Source organism: Peromyscus leucopus, chromosome 12 (assembly GCF_004664715.2).
Source record: "Peromyscus leucopus breed LL Stock chromosome 12, UCI_PerLeu_2.1, whole genome shotgun sequence".
Taxonomy (NCBI): Eukaryota; Metazoa; Chordata; class Mammalia; order Rodentia; family Cricetidae; genus Peromyscus; species Peromyscus leucopus.
The window spans coordinates 39,775,690-39,796,011 of record NC_051073.1 but is presented as its reverse complement, the minus strand read 5'-3'; the positions used below and the strand labels follow the sequence as shown (position 1 = coordinate 39,796,011).

The window sequence follows — 20,322 nt, the reverse complement described above, 5'->3', positions numbered from 1 at the left end:
CAAACAGCTCTGTGAAGAAATGAACAGGAAACAGGAAAAGTTTTGGGGGAAGGAGAAAGGCTTCTAGATCTCAACATTAAAATAAAGCAATCTAGTATCATTGTGTATTCTAAGAACTGCCTGAAACCAATGTGGCTCAAAGTTGGGTGGGAGAAATGGAGAAAGGAATGAAAATGGGGTTGATGTGACAGAAGGTACAGTTGACTCTGGCTAGAGCAGTGGTTCTCAACCTTCCGAATGCTGTGACCCTTTAATATAGTTCCTCACGTTGTGGCAATCCCCAACCATAAAATTATTTTTGTTGCTACTTCATAACTACAATTTTGCTACTGTCATGAATTGTAATGTAAATATCTGCTGTTTGACTCCCAAAGGGGCTGCAACCCACAGATTGAGAACCACTGGAATAGAGACTGAGTATTCCCACTGGTGAAAGATAGCACTATCAGTCATAAGGAAAGAATGGGAAGAACTGGAGGAGAGACCACTTAAGTATCAGAAGACCATGTAACAAATGCATGGCGGGAACTCTTTCAAGCCTTCCTCTCAAGTCTGTGATAATGAAACCAATAATCACTACACAAAATGGAACAAACACTAGAAAGCAAGACTTCATGCATCTATATCCTCTCTTGTGAATGAATAAAGTTTTTCTTTTAATTCATTACAAACTAGATGATTTATAATTATTTTTCTTTTAAAAGAAAATTTTCATAGTGTATATTCATTGTACATGGTATTGTGCAATCTAAGGACATTTTCATAATGTATGCTGGCTAACTAAAGTTAAAACACACATCTGGGCAATTACAAGCATCTACCTAAAGATAGATTAAATTTTATTTTATTATTTTGCATTTAGCAAACTTTTTTTAAAAAAGATTTATTTATTTATTATGTATACAGTGTTCTGTCTGCACATATCCCTGCAAGCCACCAGAAGAGGGTACCACATCTCATTACAGATGGTTGTGAGCCACCATGTGGTTGCTGGGAATTGAACTCAGGACCTTTGGAAGAACAAGCAGTGCTCTTAACCTCTGAGCCATCTCTCCAGCCCCTAGTAAACTTTTTAAAGATACTTATTTCTAATTTATTAAATATTTATAATTATTCACTTTCTAATTCCAGGGTATGTTTAATTGAATGTTTTTCCTACATCACCTGACTCTTAGTAGGTTAACCTTATCATTATTTGACTCTTAAATTTTGAAAGCAGCTTACTTAAATCTTCTATACAATAAATAAATAATGCTTTGATGGTACTACTTCTGCTGGCCCCTGAAATGGCTCACAAGTATTGCTATTTTCGTTCTCAGCTTCTATATACAAAGCCAGTTAAGAGAGGGCAGTCACTCTGATTACCCTTTAGTATTTACGGATACAGACACTTACATTGTTCCCCATTGTCCTATGCATTTATCTTATTTTCCTACTGAAAGTATAAACACTTACAGTTCAAACCTCAAATCTCTCTTGCTTTCTCCATGGCACTAAGATGAAACTTTCAGATGTCTGTAAGTGGCTTAACACCTTCTTTTAGAAAAAAGAAAATGAACACCACCTTCTCAGAAACTAAGTATTAGTTAGCAATGCCTCTGCAGGCAAGCAACTCAACAGTTTCAGTGTCCACAAAGTGACTGACCAAGTCTATTCAAAACCATCAATGATCTAATCAAATCTTTTAAAAAGGTGACAAAATGTTATCATAAACCACAGAAGAAACCTGACAGCCAATGTGAGAATTTAGATGTCAGAGGGAGTTCATCGGGTTCCAAACAACTTCTTCGTTCTGCCTCCCACCTCCACCCCCACCCCCCCAATGATTTGGTTAGCTTGTGGCTTGGATTTTTAGTTAATTGTATGCCTTTTAAGATGTGCCTAAAATATCATAAAACGGTACTTGGCATTAAATTCACAATGAGTTACAATTTTTTCAATCTTACATGATAAAACAAAGCAAGAATCAGTATTTTATCAGTTATACCTTGCATTTAATGGAAATGAGTAATTTGTAATTAACAGGCAATAAATGTATTTTTTTTTTGTAGTTGGATAAAGTCATAGAAAAGCATAAAGAATCGCACAGACGAATTTTGGAACAACTTTTAATGGTAGAAAAATCCCACAGGCAAACCATAATGGAGATGGAGGAAGAAAAGAGAAAACATAAAGAATATATGGAAAAGAGTGATGAATTCATAAACTTATTGGAACAGGAATGTGAAAGGTAAGAGCTACACTGGACAAAATAATGACCCCTTCTGCAAAGTATTATAAATGTTCCTGTGGACTGGAAGTACTACAATGATTAATACAAAACATATTCTGGTCTCAAACATCTGATGGCCAGGGTGAGTTAAACATATATCTAAAGGCATTGTCAATGCAGTATAATAATTATGGAGATATAAATACTGGGTTCCAATCCTCTAAGGGAGTGCCACTGAGAAGGCTGCACAGACACTAAGAGAAATTGTTCATAAGCGAACACTCAAAATGATTTTCAATGTAAGAGGAGAAATACGTATAGTAAGAACAAGTGGTGTGGCAAGAAATGAGTGAGTCCTGAGGGAAGTCAAGCGCAGTTACAGACGAGGGTGTAGGTGCAGCATGAGAAAGGGAAAGACAGGCACCCAGCCATAAACACTCCAACAATAAACTGTAAGAAGGAAAGTGAGGTCATCAGGTACACTTTCTCAAAGAACAATGGACGCAACATGGAGGAAAGACGAGAAGAGCTGGAGATTGGAGGCAGGAAGCCTGCTTTGGAGGCAGCTACTCAGATAAGGGAAATGAGGGTGTAAACAGGAAATATTTATGATGGGGTGTCCACATCGTGACTGGCTGAGACTGAAGAGATGTGCACTGGCCATGGGAATTATTTAGCTGGCATTCTGGTTATGCACCAAGCTGTGAAATATGAAAATGGGGGCACAGCTTTGGTTGCGGGATTTCAACTGAAGAGAAAGGTTAAGTACATGGCGATCAATCCTGATTTAGACATGTTAAATATGAAATATCTTGGTGTCTTCCAAAATCTAGTAGAAAAATATGTATAAATTTCACCTACGGTCAGAAATATAGGTCTACAAAAATATGGGCTCACGTGTGAATCTGCAATGGGTACTAGTTGAAGCTGTGTGCTTAGGTGCCATCAGGAGACAAAATGTCGACAAGGGAACCCTAGAATCCACGCTTAACTGTTTTCTGAGATGTCAGTAAAAAATACTGAGAAAAGAAGAAAAGATAAAACAAAACATCTTCAACAACAACAAAAACAGCAGAAGGATGGAAGAAGAAGAAGAAGAAGAAGAAGAAGAAGAAGAAGAAGAAGAAGAAGAAAGAAGAGGAGAAAGTTCATGAAACTAAGGAAAAACTTAAACAAAACAATCAAAAATGAGTAGACAGTCAAGTAGCAAAACAAACAAACAAACCCATGCAGGAAAAACAGGAAATGCCCTAGATTTTGTGACACAGAAAACACTCCAGGAACTTAAGTGGCTGTTTCACTAAGACATGGGCAGAATCCAGTACAATACGTTGAACACTGAGATGAGAACAGTTGTTCCAGGGGTGAATCAGTATTTTTGAAGTATGACTCTTGCAAAGCAGTGTGGTTGGCAAATCTTTTATTACCATACCCGGGGCAGGTTATTTGTTCGACTTTGACCTGCTCTGAATCAGCATCAACACTTTGAACATCCACACTACAAAAGAGGAAAACCAGACCACTCCACTGACCCTGCAAAGAGAAAACAAGAATATCTGCGATGTCACTTTCTACATGTGCCTGCTTTACTTCTCTCTGTGTGTACTTGCAAGAGTCACACTGTCAACACTAAAGACTAGCAATCACAGAATAGTGCAGAAAAATGAGCTGTGAGCTCCCATTTTCTAAGCACAAGCAATCTCACCTGCTTTATTCAAATATTTGTTTTGTTGTATTGCTTTTGAGACACTGTCTTGCTGTATTGTGCAGACTGACTTTGAGCTTCAGACAATCCTCCTGCCTCAGCCTCCTGAGTGCTATGATTAAAGGCTTACAATACCAAACTGACTAATAAATTTCCAGTTAGTATTTTAGCAAGGAAACTAAAGTTCCACCAATGTCCCCACTAATGGTGAGGTCTCATTTCTGTTCAGATAATTTCATGGTCAACACTTACTTGAGAATTCCTGTCCCATATATCTATTCTACACTGCTCCCAGCCCCCAGGACATTTGTTTTAAACATGGGAGTTGGGGGCAAAGGAGAGAGACATCCTAGCAAATTTGAACCTCATGAACTCTGAGATATCTACAAGAACAGATTTTAAAAGCTCAAGAAATCTGGCACCAAGAGAAGATTCAACTCAAACATTACAAATATACGATTTCTTATTCAATGAGACAATGTTATATTAAATATTATTTTGAACCCCTGTGGTTTGGCACTAGTGGCCTCATTTGGCCCCCATACTGTCTTGGCATTAGCCTACTAACAGACACTTTCTTTCATCTCTCCTTAGTGTGAACACTCACTGACCATGGTCAGAGTGTTGCCTGGCAGAGAACAAAGAGGTGCAGGCTGTCCCTTTCCAGGGGCTGACCACATAAGACAGCAAGATGACAGAGATCCAGGCTGAGAATGGGAGGGGCTAATGGGGTATGGTTCTCATGTTCATAGTTGTTTTCATCTTCTGGAGCAAGGCTGTAGAGGCCATCCAGAGTAACACGGTAACACTGGGAGGCAGATAGATACGGCTGTTTAATTTCAGAAAGCAAAGAGGACTAACACAGAACTGTGAACAGAAGAACAGTGAACCCTAGTTCACACAGCTAGAGGCAGAGAAAAAGAAACAAGTGTGCACCCTGGAATCAGTCTGCTAAGGGTGGCATTTCTATAGGAACAGATGAGCTCAAGAGGAAGACTTCAGGGGATTGGTGTTTGTCTTACAGGATCCAAAGTCTTAAAGGATAGTCAAACCGAACAGGCATTGCAAAGAAATAGGAACAAGTGACTGATTAGATTGTTGCTCATTCCCTGCTGAGCCAGTCAAACAGACAAGTGGGCATTCACTTGTTTCCATTTGTCAAGGAAAAGCTTCCAGATGGAACGGCTTGAGTGTGAGCACATCAAACTCACGCTCAACTCACATCACACACAGAAACTTCTTCCTCTGCCTTGTCTGTACATACAATTCCTGTCTCCTGGAACTGCTGGTACACTCCCCTCAACACTTGCTCCAGCCTCCTGCAAGGGAGGCTGCAGGCCTGTTGTGGCATGACTGACAGCTACCTACTTTAAGGCCATGAACACGAAATGTCTGAGTGAACACCACCTAACGAAATAGTGGGAGGAACTCCAGGGGGAAACTCGAGTGATTTCAGGTAAGCGCACACAGTACTTGATGACATAAAGGAAAGTGAAACATCGGTGTCTCGCTTTCCAGCGGCATGGAAAGCAGATGCCATCACTGAGTCCCGTAAACTGTGGTGGCAGAGTCACCCCTTCACAAAGCCAGACTAGCTGTTTATTTCCTCAAAGTGATGTAAGTCACTCCAAAACTTGGGGACTCTCATACGACAGTAAAACAAAAGATATAAGCCCCACTTAAAGGGGGGTTGGGGTGAGTCTAGCTACAAAAGACCATTTGACTAAAAAGTCTGAAAAGAAAAACCACTGTGAGGGTTTAAGCATTTAAGTATTAGTTAATATCTACACAGAAAAAAGAAATTAAGTAAGATATTACTGAGGTAATTAATGAGACCTTAGAGGATACAATAATGGATTTCAAATGAAGGCTCAATTTTTGTGTTTTCTTTGGAGAATTCATTTTATGTGAAAAAGCCTAAAGGAGCCTGATGTCACACATTGAGTTCAGGCCAAAATGTTTGCCAAGTGATGTCGCTGTCGTAATCAGTAAGCAATTGGCTTTCCCACTTGAGGGTGGGTGGGGGCAGGGATCAGTCCTGAAAATCATGTTCCCAAGCTTGTGAATGCAAAGTCTCCCTAGCTGTAATCTGTGTGGTTTGGTGTGTCCACATTACCTTATCATTCCATGGTTCATGACAGCTTTTGCTCGGTGACCAGTTCTGCTGAGTGAGTATGTGTGTCACTGATGACCTGAGTTATATATACTTGGCTGAATTACAAGTGGAGTCTATGTGAAAAGTTTTACACAAAAGCAATGCCAGTAATTTTTGGCCTTTCTGGATGGCTTCACAGGAAAGCCAAACAAAAATCACTTTCAGTCAGTGTAATTTTGCAAAAATTTCCCATAAGTGAATACTTAAAAAAAAAAAAAAACTCTACAGAATTTTTCTTTAGTGTAAGTGAGGAGAAAGGGATGTAAAGGAGTAAAAAAATCTTCTTTAAAAAACATTCGCTCTCTGACTAAAGCAAACCACATCTATTACTGTATTGATGCCTCTGAAAGAACTTCTAAGGCAGGAAGCAAATATTGTTATGGCAATTGCATAAAAGTGTGGTTTCAACCCTACTTGTTTCTAAAGCCCTAAATTACTTTTCAAAGTGTCTTGGCCAAGTCGCTTAGCACTGATAATCCAACTTTACAGACCAGAAGCTCGCATTAGCTTCTTAGGAGTGACACTGAGAAAGGCATTATAAGAACTGACTTATAGTTCCTGTCCTAGCAGGTTATTGACTTTGGCATGTGGACACTACTGGAGGAAGGTCAACGGGGGTCCCCATTTGAAGGTTGATGCTTTAATCACACTCTAAACAAGTCCTCGGCTGTTAGGTTTCAGTGAGGAACAATCCACTTTCACTCTTTCCTTTGACAAGAAGCAACTTTCTGAAGATTCCCGTTAGGTCCCCTCTCTAGCGTGACAAGTCTATTTTGGAGACTTGCTTCAGGCAACATGACTGAAATAGTGAGTCCTATTTGATCCTACTGTTAACTGACTCATTAGACAACTTAGACTACTTTCAACTCTTCTTCAAAAACACCCATACTCTCTGGAGGCTTTGGATATAATCCCTTGAAACGCAGCAATGAATGAGTCTATCAGTTCTCTGAATTTTGACTTAAATGAGTTAAGTACCTAGGTTCTTAGCTTACTACTGTGGCTTACCAGTCATTCATTGGTTCATTAAAAACAGTAACTGTATAATGGCTACAAGAAATCCTGTACAAGACACTGATGCTGTTAAGGGAGAGCTTCATCTAATAAAACCCTAGATTTGTTGACTGTAAAAAGCAGACACTACAGTAGATCTGAAATTGTGTTGCACATAAGGCATTTTAATATATAGGAAAACGTCACCATATAGTTAAATAACATGTAATGCTCACAAGGGCAAACTTTCAGGGGAAATCAACAAGCTCATTAAATTAGAGAATTTTATTAGAGAATTTTATATCTTAAAACTATGACCATAAGGATTTTTAGCATCTTTGGTCTTAAATGTCAGCTTTTCCAGTATCTCACAAAACTAAACAATGCTTTAAAATTCCACTTTTAAAAAGTAATATTTGGAAAGCCAGCAGTTTTAAATTTCATGCACACTAAACTATTGTTGTATAATACATTGCACGCAAATGCAATCATTTCCTTTCAGTTTTCTGGAAAGGAGTTATTTGTATTACATATTCCCTAGACTATGTCCAGCAAGTAGTAAAATGGATGACAGATCTTCACTTGACCTTTGTCATGGGTATCCAGTTTTTTGTCCATTTTGAACAAAATGGAGACCCATCATAAATACATATTTTGATATTGGATTCTATACAGAATTATGTGATCAGTCTTCTGTTTACACACCTCACTTGATACCTAGCATTGGAGCTAGGCAGGGATGTAGAGAGAGTGGTTACCTTATGAATACCAAACACCCATTTAAGACTATACGTCACAACTTAACTTTTAACAGATGCCACAAAACCAGATCCATGTAACTGCACAATTCAGCGGTTTTTATATATGCCACATAATTAAAGAGGTCAGAGTATGTGTGCAGTGTTGATGATATTTGACTGTTTTTCCTCCCTAGGAAGCTAAGCTAAACTTCATAAATAATTTTGAATGTAAATTTGGATGCCTAATGATTAGTAAATTTAACCCATTCCAAAGACTAGGGATGTTAAAAGGCAGTCCTAAAAGGAAACCTAACCAGCACAGTGTGGTCTGATAATGAACTAGGAGCTTGACGATGTGGGAACTCAGGTCTGTAGATCAGATCAGTCACTGATGCTGGGGAGAGTAACAGTGCCTCTACTGAACTTCCAGTTACAAATCAGTATTTGCATTCTTAAAGGCCATCTAGTTTTCAGTATACTCCCTAGTTCCTCAAATACCACGTGTTCTAAACTAAACCTAGTATCACCTGCAAATCTAGGTCATCCATAACCTTTCTACTCTTGACAGTACCACTACAATTAAGCATTGGTGGGTAAATATCAAAAGCTACAGAAATCTCAGAATCTTACATTTTGAGCTACAACAGATCTATGGTATAGATAGATCAACCTTCTGATTTTTGAACTGAAAAAAGGGAGACCTACTTAGTTCCAACTAAGAAGTCAAAAAATCTTGTTGCTGAATAAATACAAAGCCAGAGCTGGAGCCAGGTCTCCTAACAATATATACTCAATGCTATTCTCCCGAGACTCATCATCACTGTGCACCCAAACCTTGGATTTGGTGTTACAGGAGATCAGAAAACACTGAGTACCTAATCACAATACAGTTGAAAAGGCAAGATAGTCATAAAATAATTTGTGGATAATTCAAGAAGAACTCACCTGTTAATTCTATGGTATAGAAACCAAAGTTGTAGAATTATGAAGGGCCAGGCAAAGGGGAAATTAAGAACTGTTGACTATTCAACAGCCAGCATAGCCCTGAATTCAGGACATATAACAAATACTGGTAAAGATATCTGCTAACTGGCTCATAGTTTCCAGCTTAACAGCCCTGTAAAGAGGAAGCCAAAGACTGAATGTACAAAGTCAACCCCAAACTTCCCTTCCATCCAGGCCATAAAATACAAAGAGGAAGAAGAGTATTAAAGCAGACCACAATGAAAGTTATGGACTCATACATAGAAAGCAAGGTAGTATGCTGGAACTGAACTGTGTCCTGAATCTGTAACTTGCAAGTAAATTGTCCCAGGAGTATGTTAACCCCTGAGATGTGAATCTGAACGTATCAAGCCATCAGGATGGGAAGGACAGACAGTGATCAGTATCAATGCGCAGATAGGCCTTACAGAAGGCCCAAGGTTAGCTGAGTTAACAGCAGGAACTCGGATTAGGGTTTGGAGGATGGTATTGTCTTTCCTTCCAGTCTAACTTGCTATCTGATCATGAACAAGGTACTTGATCTCTTTAAGACTGTTTACCCATTTAAAAAAAAAAAAAAAAAAAAGAGGATATGGCTCCCCAGCTGCTGCTTATGGAGCCTCTGTCAGGCAGCTGTTTTCTAATAAAACTGTAAAGAACATATTTGATAGAAGCTGTTTACTCATATAAGCATAACTTTTACCTTTTTCCTTCTTTCTATCCTTTCTTTTTCTTTCATCTGCTGGCTAAAGCATGCTTTCCAGGACACCCTGAAGCTCCCCATCCCCTTCTGCCACACCTGCTTCTTACCCTCCACGACAGAACCTGCCTGCTTTCTGGGACCCTAACTTAAAGACATGGCTAGCTCATTCTTTTCCATCTCATTCTTCTTGTCAGTTGCCAAAATTTTCAGCTTGCTTACCCTATTGTTTTTCTCTAAAACGCCAATAAAACTGTCCTTGATTTCCTTCATGGGAAAAAATATATATGGATTTCATATGTAATAACTAAGTTATAACCTACACAAAGAGTACAATAATAGTGACTACCACTGGGTTGGGTAGCATTTTGCAGACAAATGAGACATTACATAGATATATACATAGGTATATATTATGCACCCAGAGAGACATTTATTGCGATATGTTGGCCAACATAATTATAAACACTAACTAGACAGTTCCATGGTATCTTATCTGCAAACTGTTGGACCAGACAAAGCAGCAATGTAATTTGAAAAACCGAGGACAAATGGTCCAAATTCCAGTCCATGTCTGAAGTACTATAAACCAAGAGTGACACAGGTCAGAAAGGCTGATGATTCAGTCACTATCAATTCAGTAATTTTTGTACAGGCCATTCAACCACCTCCCAACTTTCTGTTCTATTCAGACCCTCAGAAGGTTGATGATGCCCGCCAACACTGGCGAGGGCCAGATGCTCTACTCAGTCTCCTGCTTCAAACAGAACCTCTTCGGTAAATACAGACACACTCCAAAATATTGTTTAACCAGTTATCTGCATCCTATGGCCCATTCAAGTGGACACATACAATTAAGCATCAGAATTACATTTTTTTTTTACAGTTGTCTTCCTTTAGCGTATTTTGTTTAGATTTTTGGGCCATGCCACTGTGAATTCTGAAGATTGTCAAGAAAGGATTTAATTAGATCTTGGGGTTGGCTCTGAGGATATGAAAATGAATGAGAACTATCAAGGAAAAGGCTGTTCAAGATAGACACAAGTGTAAGCAAGAGCAATGAGGAGTTACAGATGGATGAAAATGGGATACAGAGGAGGCAGAAAGAAGTCAGTCTCAATTCACAGGTGCGCCTATTTCCCCAGAGGAGAGGGACTTTGAAATAGTCCAATAACCTAAAATGATGAAACACTTAACTGAGGTAAAACAGTGCTCCATGAACTCTTCTTTAAACATGACACCAGTGAGACATCTTTGGGGAAGTCACTCTACATGAATAAGCAGAAATGTCGACTGTGGTGGTATTGAGGAGAGCACAGCCTGTCATGTGCACAAAAGCCACTCACCTAAGGTGATGGCTTTCGGTGTATCTGAAGACTCCAGCTCTCCACCCTGGCCTATCACCAGTCCTAAGATTCTCCCCACACTACTGCATCCTCTCCCCTAAACTGAAGTGAGAGACATCACACAACCCCACTCGAAGAAAAGCGGGCTTTCTTTTGATTTACTTTCTTCATAGCTCTTTTCATGTACATTTTTAAATCATTAAAACATTAATTGCCATACACAATAGCAGGTTTCATGTGGCATTCTCAGCAAACTTTATGCTGGCCCTCCTTCCACCTCCTCTCTATGCCCACCCTGTATCATTTCACTCACCAGAGTCTTCCTCCCACGTTCATGTCACCCGTGTCTACTGTATCCTCCTTCCAGCACCTGTTAGTCCCTGTCACAGTCTTTCTAATTTTACAGGCTATACCCATGCTGACTCCCTACTTACTGAGAAACACTGTAAGTTAAGATCCCCACGAGAAAGAACAGGCAATCTTTGTGTTGCTGGCTCTTTAAAAATTGTTATGATTTTCAACTCATCTTGTTTCATATGTTAGCCCCTTCAATTAGCATGGTTGTGGGGGAACAGAATATGAGATGATCAGTTGTGAAGAAAGTGTGAGCAGGAAAGGGCAGAGGGGCACTTTATGAAAGAACTAACAGGATAGGATGACCCCAAAAGGAGACTCTGAAGTCATATATACCAAAACAGCAACCACCAAAAATAAAAAAAAAAAGCCACAGAAATAACCCACTCCACATATATACTTTTTGTGTCCTATAATTTTTTACTAACAAAAATATCAAGAACATAGTCCTAAGTCCCTAACTATAGCATGTAGTTACACTACAATTTAACAGAGACCCCTTTGTGAGCATTTAGATTCCTTCCACTTTCCTTTATTATAAAGAACATTACGATAGCTTCACATTCCAATTAATTTAGGCTAACTCTTAATTGTTGCTTTAGGATAAATTCTTATATGTAGATTACTGGGTCAAAGTTATGAAACTCTTTTATTTAAGGAGTCTGAAACTTGCAGCTAAATGGCCATCTGCAGATATTTATACCACCACCAACAATAATGGAGAGTCTCTCAGTGTATACTTTATACATTTATCTGGGAATAATCTTGACGATGACCTCATTTAAACATATGATGTGAAAGCACACTTAAAGTAAATGTCAATAAGATGAATCAGACTTTCCCACTGACTTGGGCTTTGATTTTTGAAGAATTATTTATTGAGGAAAAAACCTAGTACATCATCAAAAACACACTTAAAGATTATACCATTTTTCTCTAAGGAGTATTTTGATCTTGTTAATACGATTTCAATGTATTCCCACCTGCACTTTCCATCAAATCCAGGTTTTCAGACCTACCATCAGTACTCTTCCTGAACACCACCTCTGCTGGTCCTTCTCTGAAAGGTTAAAAGTCTCCTCAATTTACAGATTCCACATCAAGCCGTTAAGGCCAAATCTAGGATCCTCGCTCACTTTTCAAAGAATGTGACTTATTTGCAACAGCAAACAACACTCACTACTGCCTTACATGGTTCTAACAAGTCTGCTTTGTTTCACAATGTGGGATGTAAGGACCACTTCGCTGAATTCTATGTGGCAAACGTGATGAGGAAAGTAGGTCAAAGATGTGGTGGGCACAGGCTAAGCTCCCAGCCAACATGCACACAGTGCCCATCCTGTTCTGGCTCCTGTTTCGACTCCTGAAATCAAGGAGAGAAAGCCAAGCTTCTATGACCTCTTCATGGGAATGTGGGATGGGGAGCTCTGGTTAGGAAAGGGACCAATCAGATGGGGTCATGCGAGAATCCTTGTGAACCCACTGAACTACACTTCTACTGCCAGCTCTCTTCTGTGCTTTTCCTCATTATTTGTCATGTGCATACACTTGTTTACTTCCCCGAATTTCCCAAATACCCTGCATAGAACTGAGATGTCTGACAAGCAGGTAACAGTTTCAGAGGTAACATGATCCAGATTTATGAGGGTAAGATGTGCTTTCTGTGTTCTTTATTAAAAATAAGGAATGTCTAACTCCATTTTGTATTTTATACCTTAAATTTTGGGTTCTAGGCAAATATGATAGTCAAGGCACTCTGTATCCTAATAAACACAATATATTCAAGTAAAGGAAAAACACAGAAAACAGACTTTTCTACCCTGATGAATGTGTACAGAAACATCAAATTTATTCCAATTTGAGCATATATAAATATAAAATCCCTAAAATCTCACTGGCTGAAGAGTTTGACAATCATAATGACAAAATGGGACCACAGGGGCACAATCAACGCTGTGAGAATTCTGCACATTTGTTTCATTAACAAAGACAAGGAACAAATAGAGAGGAGGGGACAGTAAACATGAAATAGATTTAGAGAGTCCAACAATGTTTAGTGCATAAACTATTTATTGTTTATATATTTTATATTTTTCGGACAAGGTCGTACTATGCACTGGCCTGGACTTGAGATGTTGCTTGAGTGCTAAGATTATAGGCATGTACACACTACATCTGCTTATTTGAATCATGATTTGAGGACACTTGGGTAGGGAGAGAGAAAGGGGAAAGGGAAATTTGAATATTATGCAGAATACATGATACTACAGAATTATTCCTAATACTTTATAGGTTAATAGAACCCTTATTGGGAGTGTAGCTGAGTTGGCAGAATGTTTGTCCAGCATGCATGAGGCCCTAGGGTCAATCCTCTGGTCCCACATAAACAGGGCGCTATGACACAAAACTGAAATCTTAGCACTTGGGAGTTGGTGCATGCAGGAGGATCAGAAGTGTAAGGTCATCCTTGGTTATACAGTGAGTTCAGGATCAGCCTAGTGTTCAAGTGACCCTGTTGGAAGGAAAGAAGGGAGGGAGGGAGGGAGGAGGGGAGAGAGAGGAAGGGGGAGGGCAGGAGAGAGAAGACAAGAAAGAGAAGAGGAGAGGTGGGAAGAGGAGTGAAGGGGAGGGAAGGGAAGAAAAGGAGAGGAAAAGAGGGGAGAGGAGAGCAGGGGACGGGAGGGAAAGGAGTGGAGAAGAAAGAGCTTACTGATAAATTTTAAAGATTTTAAAGCAGTGGTTCTTAACTCCTTAACACAGTTCCTCATGTTATGGTGACCCCCAATTGTAAAATTATTTGTTGCAACTTCATAACTGTAATTTTGCTACTGTCATGAATCATAATGAAAGTAACTGATATGCAGATGGTCTTAGGAACCCCTGCAAAAGGGTCGGTCAATCCTCAAAGGGGTCATGACCCACAGGTTGAGAAGGGCCATTTAGAGAGAATGATTAGTTCTATAGGAGTAGGTGTAAATGCTTCCTGACAGGCAGCAACTAACTTGAAGGCATTTAGCTGGCAGAAATCATACCCCCAGATACAAAGGAAGTAAGAAAGACAGTCTGTGAATGGCCACACATTAGGCTGTGTGCCACAAACCTGATTTTCCTCTTTATTCCAAACTCAAACCATGCGGAAAAGTCTCAACCTGACACCCCAATTTGTCAGAGAATCCACTGTATAACAAAGAACTGCATTTTAAGTGTCTAAAGCCAAAGCAGGAGAGCATCTAAGAATAGTAACAATAATAACAAGATTAACAACCAGAACACCATTATAAGCAGAGCTCTTTGAAAGTGGATTCCAAGTATGCCATCCCATTACTGTACAACCTCCTGATAACAACTTTATAGCAAAATGAGACTGGGGAAATGCATTTCCATTTGGCTGCGGCAAATGGAAAATTAAATCTCATTTTATCCAAAAATCATAAAAAGGGAGCCGTTGTAATATGCTACCTAATCCTTTTTGCCTGGCCTAAAATTAGCTAATTACAGCAACATGTGAGCAAATGGCAATGAAACACAACTTAATGAAAAAGCAAAAGCGGACAGGGGCATCTATTTATTTTAAATGTGTCCAAGCTCTGCTAACGAGGCATTGCAGTCTGCACCCCATCCACAAAAGGAGCAGCTTGGCTAGCCTCACTTAGACAGCAGCCTGTCTTTGGCCATCCTTTGAGTTTGACTTCAAGTTTGTTGGACAGTTTGAGGAAAGACTGACATGAGTTCCACCTGCAAAAAGGACAAGGTCTTGAGCTCTACTTTCCGGCCTAAAGCGTCTTTGGAACTGTTAAAAGTACCTATTTGGACACTCACCTCTAACAGCTCACAAGACTCTCTTCTGCATTAGGTTTGCTGAGAGAATTCTGAATGTGTTTGCATTCTATCAGTCCTCAATGTGAGTCAGGCTATTCCAAACCAGTTTTCTAACCAGAAAACTGAGAAGTTTGATGACACATTTAGGTAAACATGCTCACTGGATGAAGTTATTTGAATTTTTATAGCCTTTAATCCTCTGTGAGCTTTGAAATCCATATAGGCTTTTAGACTAGATTTAGGTTCATCTGAGTTAAATAACAGAAATTATATATAAACAAACTCTACTAAAAACTCCATGGATTCTGGAGAGTTAAGACTATTTAATACTATAAAGAGCAATTAAGGTAAACTGATCTGAAATTGAAGCCTTTAACTATGAACTAATCAGCCTTATTCTTAATTAAAATCTCAGCTCTCAACAGACTTCTTGCCCAAAGACCTAGAATTTCTCATTCCCTCTGGTTGGATGACGACAGCTCTTGTTGACAATGATAAATGAACTCTGGGTCTGAAGGGTTCACTCCAGTGAAAGAACAGGAAAGGGGCTGCAGACCAAGACTCTCATCACCTACTTTGCAGGCAACCTGAGAATTCAATAGGCAGTTGAATGCAAATGCAATAAAAATGTGGTTTAAAAAAAAAAAAAAAAAAAACACCAAAGTTATCTAAATGAACTGACCTGAGAGCAACTGTAAGTTATAAAAGCTAACTAAAACTTGCAGTGTCGGGGACTTTTAACCTATCTGATGAATGGCAAGATGGATCAAATGTTAAAAATTCCTCCAATAGCCCACCGTTAGCTATATTATTACTTCTTGGTACAAAGAAGACTAGACTCTTCCAATATATCTACCCTGTTCTCTTTTCTCTTGCCCTTGACGATGTCTGCTTCACCGAAAAGAAATCTTGCCCCAGTCATGAGTTCACATTTCTACTCCAATCTTAGATATTTCATTATTTACTGTTACCCTTGGGAACAAATGCTTACTAAATAATTAGGGTACAACTGACTGGTCCTAAAACTTTCTGATACTGGTAACTTTCCCTGTCTCCATCCCACTTCTTCCCAGCAAAGGTTCCAAATCAGGCCTTCATGCTGTACACAATCCCATGCATGTGCACATACACATGCACACACACAAATATAAAACTTAAGTTTACTTTATAGGTTTTACCACCCCATTCCCCCAACCCTAGTTCAGAGCACCTTCTCCCTTCATTCTGTGTTTGCCATTGAATGAGGTAAGAAAGCAATTTCACAAGAAGATGCTTAACTGTCCAAGAGGTGGCTCAGGGTTCTTTTCATCCACCGTTTTAAATCCCTGCTCCCAGACTATGCCACTTTCACAACCCTCTGGTTTTGGAAATGCTGCCTTAGCTCTGGGGCTTCCTGAAGGCTGCAGGTAAACCGTTCTCGGCAATAGTGTTCACACACACACACACACACACACACACACACACACACACACACACACCACCAGTCTGTAGAGGAAAGCGGTTCAGAGCACCTCACAAAGAACTTCCATGGCTAGGATAGGCTCAGGTGATAGAGTGCTTGCTTTGGCCCTGGGCTCCATGCCCAGCACTGCAGAGTAACTTAGGCTTCTCATCTGAGCACTTAGGAAGAGGAGGCAGGAAGGAAGACCACAGGTTCCCACGCATCGGATAGCTCTTGCCTGTACTCCTAGCACTCATGAAGCCGAGGCAGGAGGCTTACTCATATAACAACACAGTAAAATCTCATCTTGAGGAAAAATGGGGAGAAATAATGAGATTTATTTTGGTTGTTGTAGGGACAGTAGATTCTATTTTGTGCATTCTATATAAAAACTACACAAAGATTCCTTCCAAAGAACTGGATAACTAGTTCTAACAGTTGACATGGCAACAGTTAGAGTCAGCTTCAAACACACCTAGGGTCTGAGCAGAGTTACCTCATTTGGTCTTCACCATAACCCTCTGAATGGGTGCTATTATTGTACACAGAATACTCACTCAGACATTCTGAAGACTGTAAGTAACTTGCCCAAGGTCACACTGGTAGCCACTATAAAGGAAAATAGGCCTAAGGTCCAATTCCCAAATCTCAGTGTGTTTAACCCTTTTCTGCCGTGGTGCCCCAACCTAGGTGATCATCATTGTTTGCCAGGAGAGATATTAAGAAATGCAGATTTCTGGGCCAATTCCCAAACACGATAAAATGGATTCCCGATTGTGGTGGTCAGAGGTGTCAGCACAGTGGCATTTCAAGTATGATCCACATGTTCTTTCAAGATGCCAAGAGAACACGTGGGAAGGCAGTTGTCAAATAGTTGTCTAAGTCAAATCATCCGCCTGGAATAGAAGGAGAGTCTCTTGTTCCACACAAACCTCCTCCTCACTATAGAACCGTCAAGAAGGTCTTCTTTCTGCAGGGTTAGAGGAGGACACGGTCATACTATGTCAGCAGCTAGACACACCACTGCAGGAGCGATGTTATGGAAAAGGAGCGTGATACAAAAGAGAAAAATCTTCTGAGGGAGAAGTGTTGAGTCAGAACTTTACCCAGACAGAAGGCATGGGAACCAATGGAGACAGAGCTTACATCCCTGGCCACATTCACTGCAGGACCAAACCCAAAATATTAGTATTCAATATAAAAACTGAAAATTCAATTAGAAAAATCAATTTTTCAGCTTCTGAAAAATTCAAGTATGTAGTTCATTTATCCATTTATTTCAAAATATTTACTGAGTGCCTTCCACATGCAATGTACTAGAGCCACACACATGACCTCTGCCCTGAAAGGCAGGAAAGCATTTGGGTCATAGAAAATGGTGTCATTGATTACAGGATCAGGAAGGGCTCTGTGGAAAGGTGGCATTTCAGCTGCATCTTGAAAGACAAGCGCAGCTCAAATAGACAGAAAACAAGAGAACGGGAAACAGAAAGCATCACAGGTGAGCTCAACGGCATTAAGGAAGGAGATTGGGGCAAAAAGTACAGTCAAATTCAAGAACCAGCAGGGAGCATGCTTCGCTTACGGACAGGCAGTGTGGAAAAAGAGTGGACTCGATGGTCTCAATGTCACAGGGGTCAAAGACCAGAAAGCTGTGACTGTGAGATTTCGGATGCAGGAGGCAGCTGAGATGCATTTCAGTAGCACAAAGACAGTAATACAATGTAATAAGATCAAAAACAACAGATCTGAGTTAAAGGAATGCTTGCACTATAAACTAACGGGCGCCTGTGAACTAATTTTGTTGTTAGGGTTAAGAGAAATGATGTTTATATGTCACGGTGTTTGGCTTGGTGCTTTTGTGGGACTCCTAACCGTGGGAGTACGGTGTCCCTGATTCTTTTACCTACTCGTGGGACCCTTTTCCTCCTACTGGGTTGCCTCATCCAGCCTCGACAGGAGGGTTTGTGCCTAGTTTTACTGCATCTTGTTATGCTGTGTTCACTTCATATCCCTGGGAGGCCTGCTCTTTTCTGAAGGCAAACAGAGGAGGAAGGAGAGGATCTAGGGCAGAGGGAAGGTGGGGGAGGGGTGGAGGAAGTGGAGGGAGGGGAAACTGCAGTCAGGATGTATTATATTTGAAAAGAATAAATAAAAAGAGAGAGATGATTTTAAGGTAGGGATATGGAAAGTGAGGGAAAAGGGCAAAGTACACAAAGGTATCTTGCCTTTAAGTTATAGGCTATCATCTCTGTCGACATTCCACTGCTCTAATCCAAATTCATGTAACCCTTCACAACGTAGGAAAAGCTCCAAGTGTCTGGCTGAGCAGAGGAGGAAGCAGACAGTGATGTCTATGTGTCACTAAGTCTGCTGTATTCTCCGTGCATCTTAAACTTTCTGTATCTCCACTTTCATTACAATGTGCATATTTATTTGGTGGGGGTGGGATTTGGGGGATGCATGCTACAATGTAGTGTCTAACAGATCCAGGACAACTCACTCCCTCTTTCCACCATGTGGGGCCAGGGACTGAACTCACGTTACTGAGCTCGACATCAAATCTTGACCTACTGAACCATATTTCTAGCCCTGCATTTCAATTTTATATTCGTAAACTTGAAGGTCAATATTTCTTGAAAAGGACACAAAACCATCCATTGTAAGAGATAAAAAATGGACTTCATCAAAATTAGTAAATTCTGTTTAATAAAACACAAAAATAACAGGATGAAAAAGGCAAACCATAGATTGGCAAAAGATATCTATTTGAAAATATACAACCAACAAAGACTCAGAATATGTAAACAACACCCACAAAACAATAACTATAAGACTGATAACCCAAAATAAAAAAGGCAAAGATTTGGAGAGATGCCTTATGAAAGAGGAAATTCAAATAAGGATGTGAAAAGTGAGCTCAACATTGTTAATTCTCAAGGAAATATGCATTAACACTAAAATAAGGGCTCATGGTAATAAGTAAGAGTATTTGCTTTGCATGAACAAAACCTAGGTCCCACATATGCACTGTAAATAGAGAAACTGAATCCAACCCAAATCACCATTAAACAAAACAAAACCACAACCCCTAGTCAGCCCTACCAGAAAGACTAAATCAAAAGGACACTACTATCCAGGTATTGTGGCTCATACCTATAATCCAAGCACTCAAGAGGCTCAGTTGCTAAGAATATTAGGCTAGCCTGGGCTATTAAATTCCAGGCCAGCCTGAACTAAAGAATGAGACCCTGTCTCAAAACAGATATTATTAAATGTTAAGAGGAAGTGGAACAAGTAGAACTTGCATACATTTCTAGAGACTGTAAATCCTATTTATAGACACATCATTCCATTACTATGAGTCCACGGATGCTCTATCCAAAACAGACAGAAATAATCTAAGGTAACAGAGGTCAAGGTGGTGGTTACTTCCAATAAAGGAAGTGGATAGAAACTGGAAGGTGCAGAAAGAGTGAGACTGTGCTACAAATTCTAAAATTGGGACATAAGGAATAGACTGAACTCCACAGTCTTGAGTACGGCTGACAGGGCCGGTTCTACAGGCAACTGGAAGATATGGAGAGGCTGTTGATTTAGCTCTGGAGTGTTGTGGTCGAGGAACCAGTCAGGCATCCAGACCAGTGTACACATGGACGGGACAGAACACTGGCGAGCAAAGGCTAGCCATAAATATTTGCGAGCTTGAGCACAAAGGGGAAAGTTTACAAAGTACGGAGGAAGTCATGAAGTGGATGGTGGGACAGAGAACAGATGAATGGGTTGTGCTGGTGACAGGAGCCTATATTCAGAGTAGAAGAAACAGAAAAGAATCTCTGAGACAGAGAATTTTGAGAGGCCAGTGTCAATGAA

At 39.9% G+C, this 20,322-nt stretch overlaps 2 protein-coding genes across 2 annotated transcripts in view; one reads left to right on the top strand and one right to left on the bottom strand.

The window, feature by feature from the left end:
* Cmss1 (cms1 ribosomal small subunit homolog) overlaps positions 1–20,322 on the bottom strand; it is a 315,309-nt gene that overhangs the window by 223,397 nt on the left and 71,590 nt on the right. The gene's annotated exons all lie outside the window — the stretch shown is intronic.
* Filip1l (filamin A interacting protein 1 like) overlaps positions 1–20,322 on the top strand; it is a 74,014-nt gene that overhangs the window by 6,211 nt on the left and 47,481 nt on the right. The window contains 1 exon segment of the mRNA XM_028867530.2: positions 2,052–2,230. Within this exon segment, the coding sequence (XP_028723363.2) occupies positions 2,052–2,230 (179 nt within the window).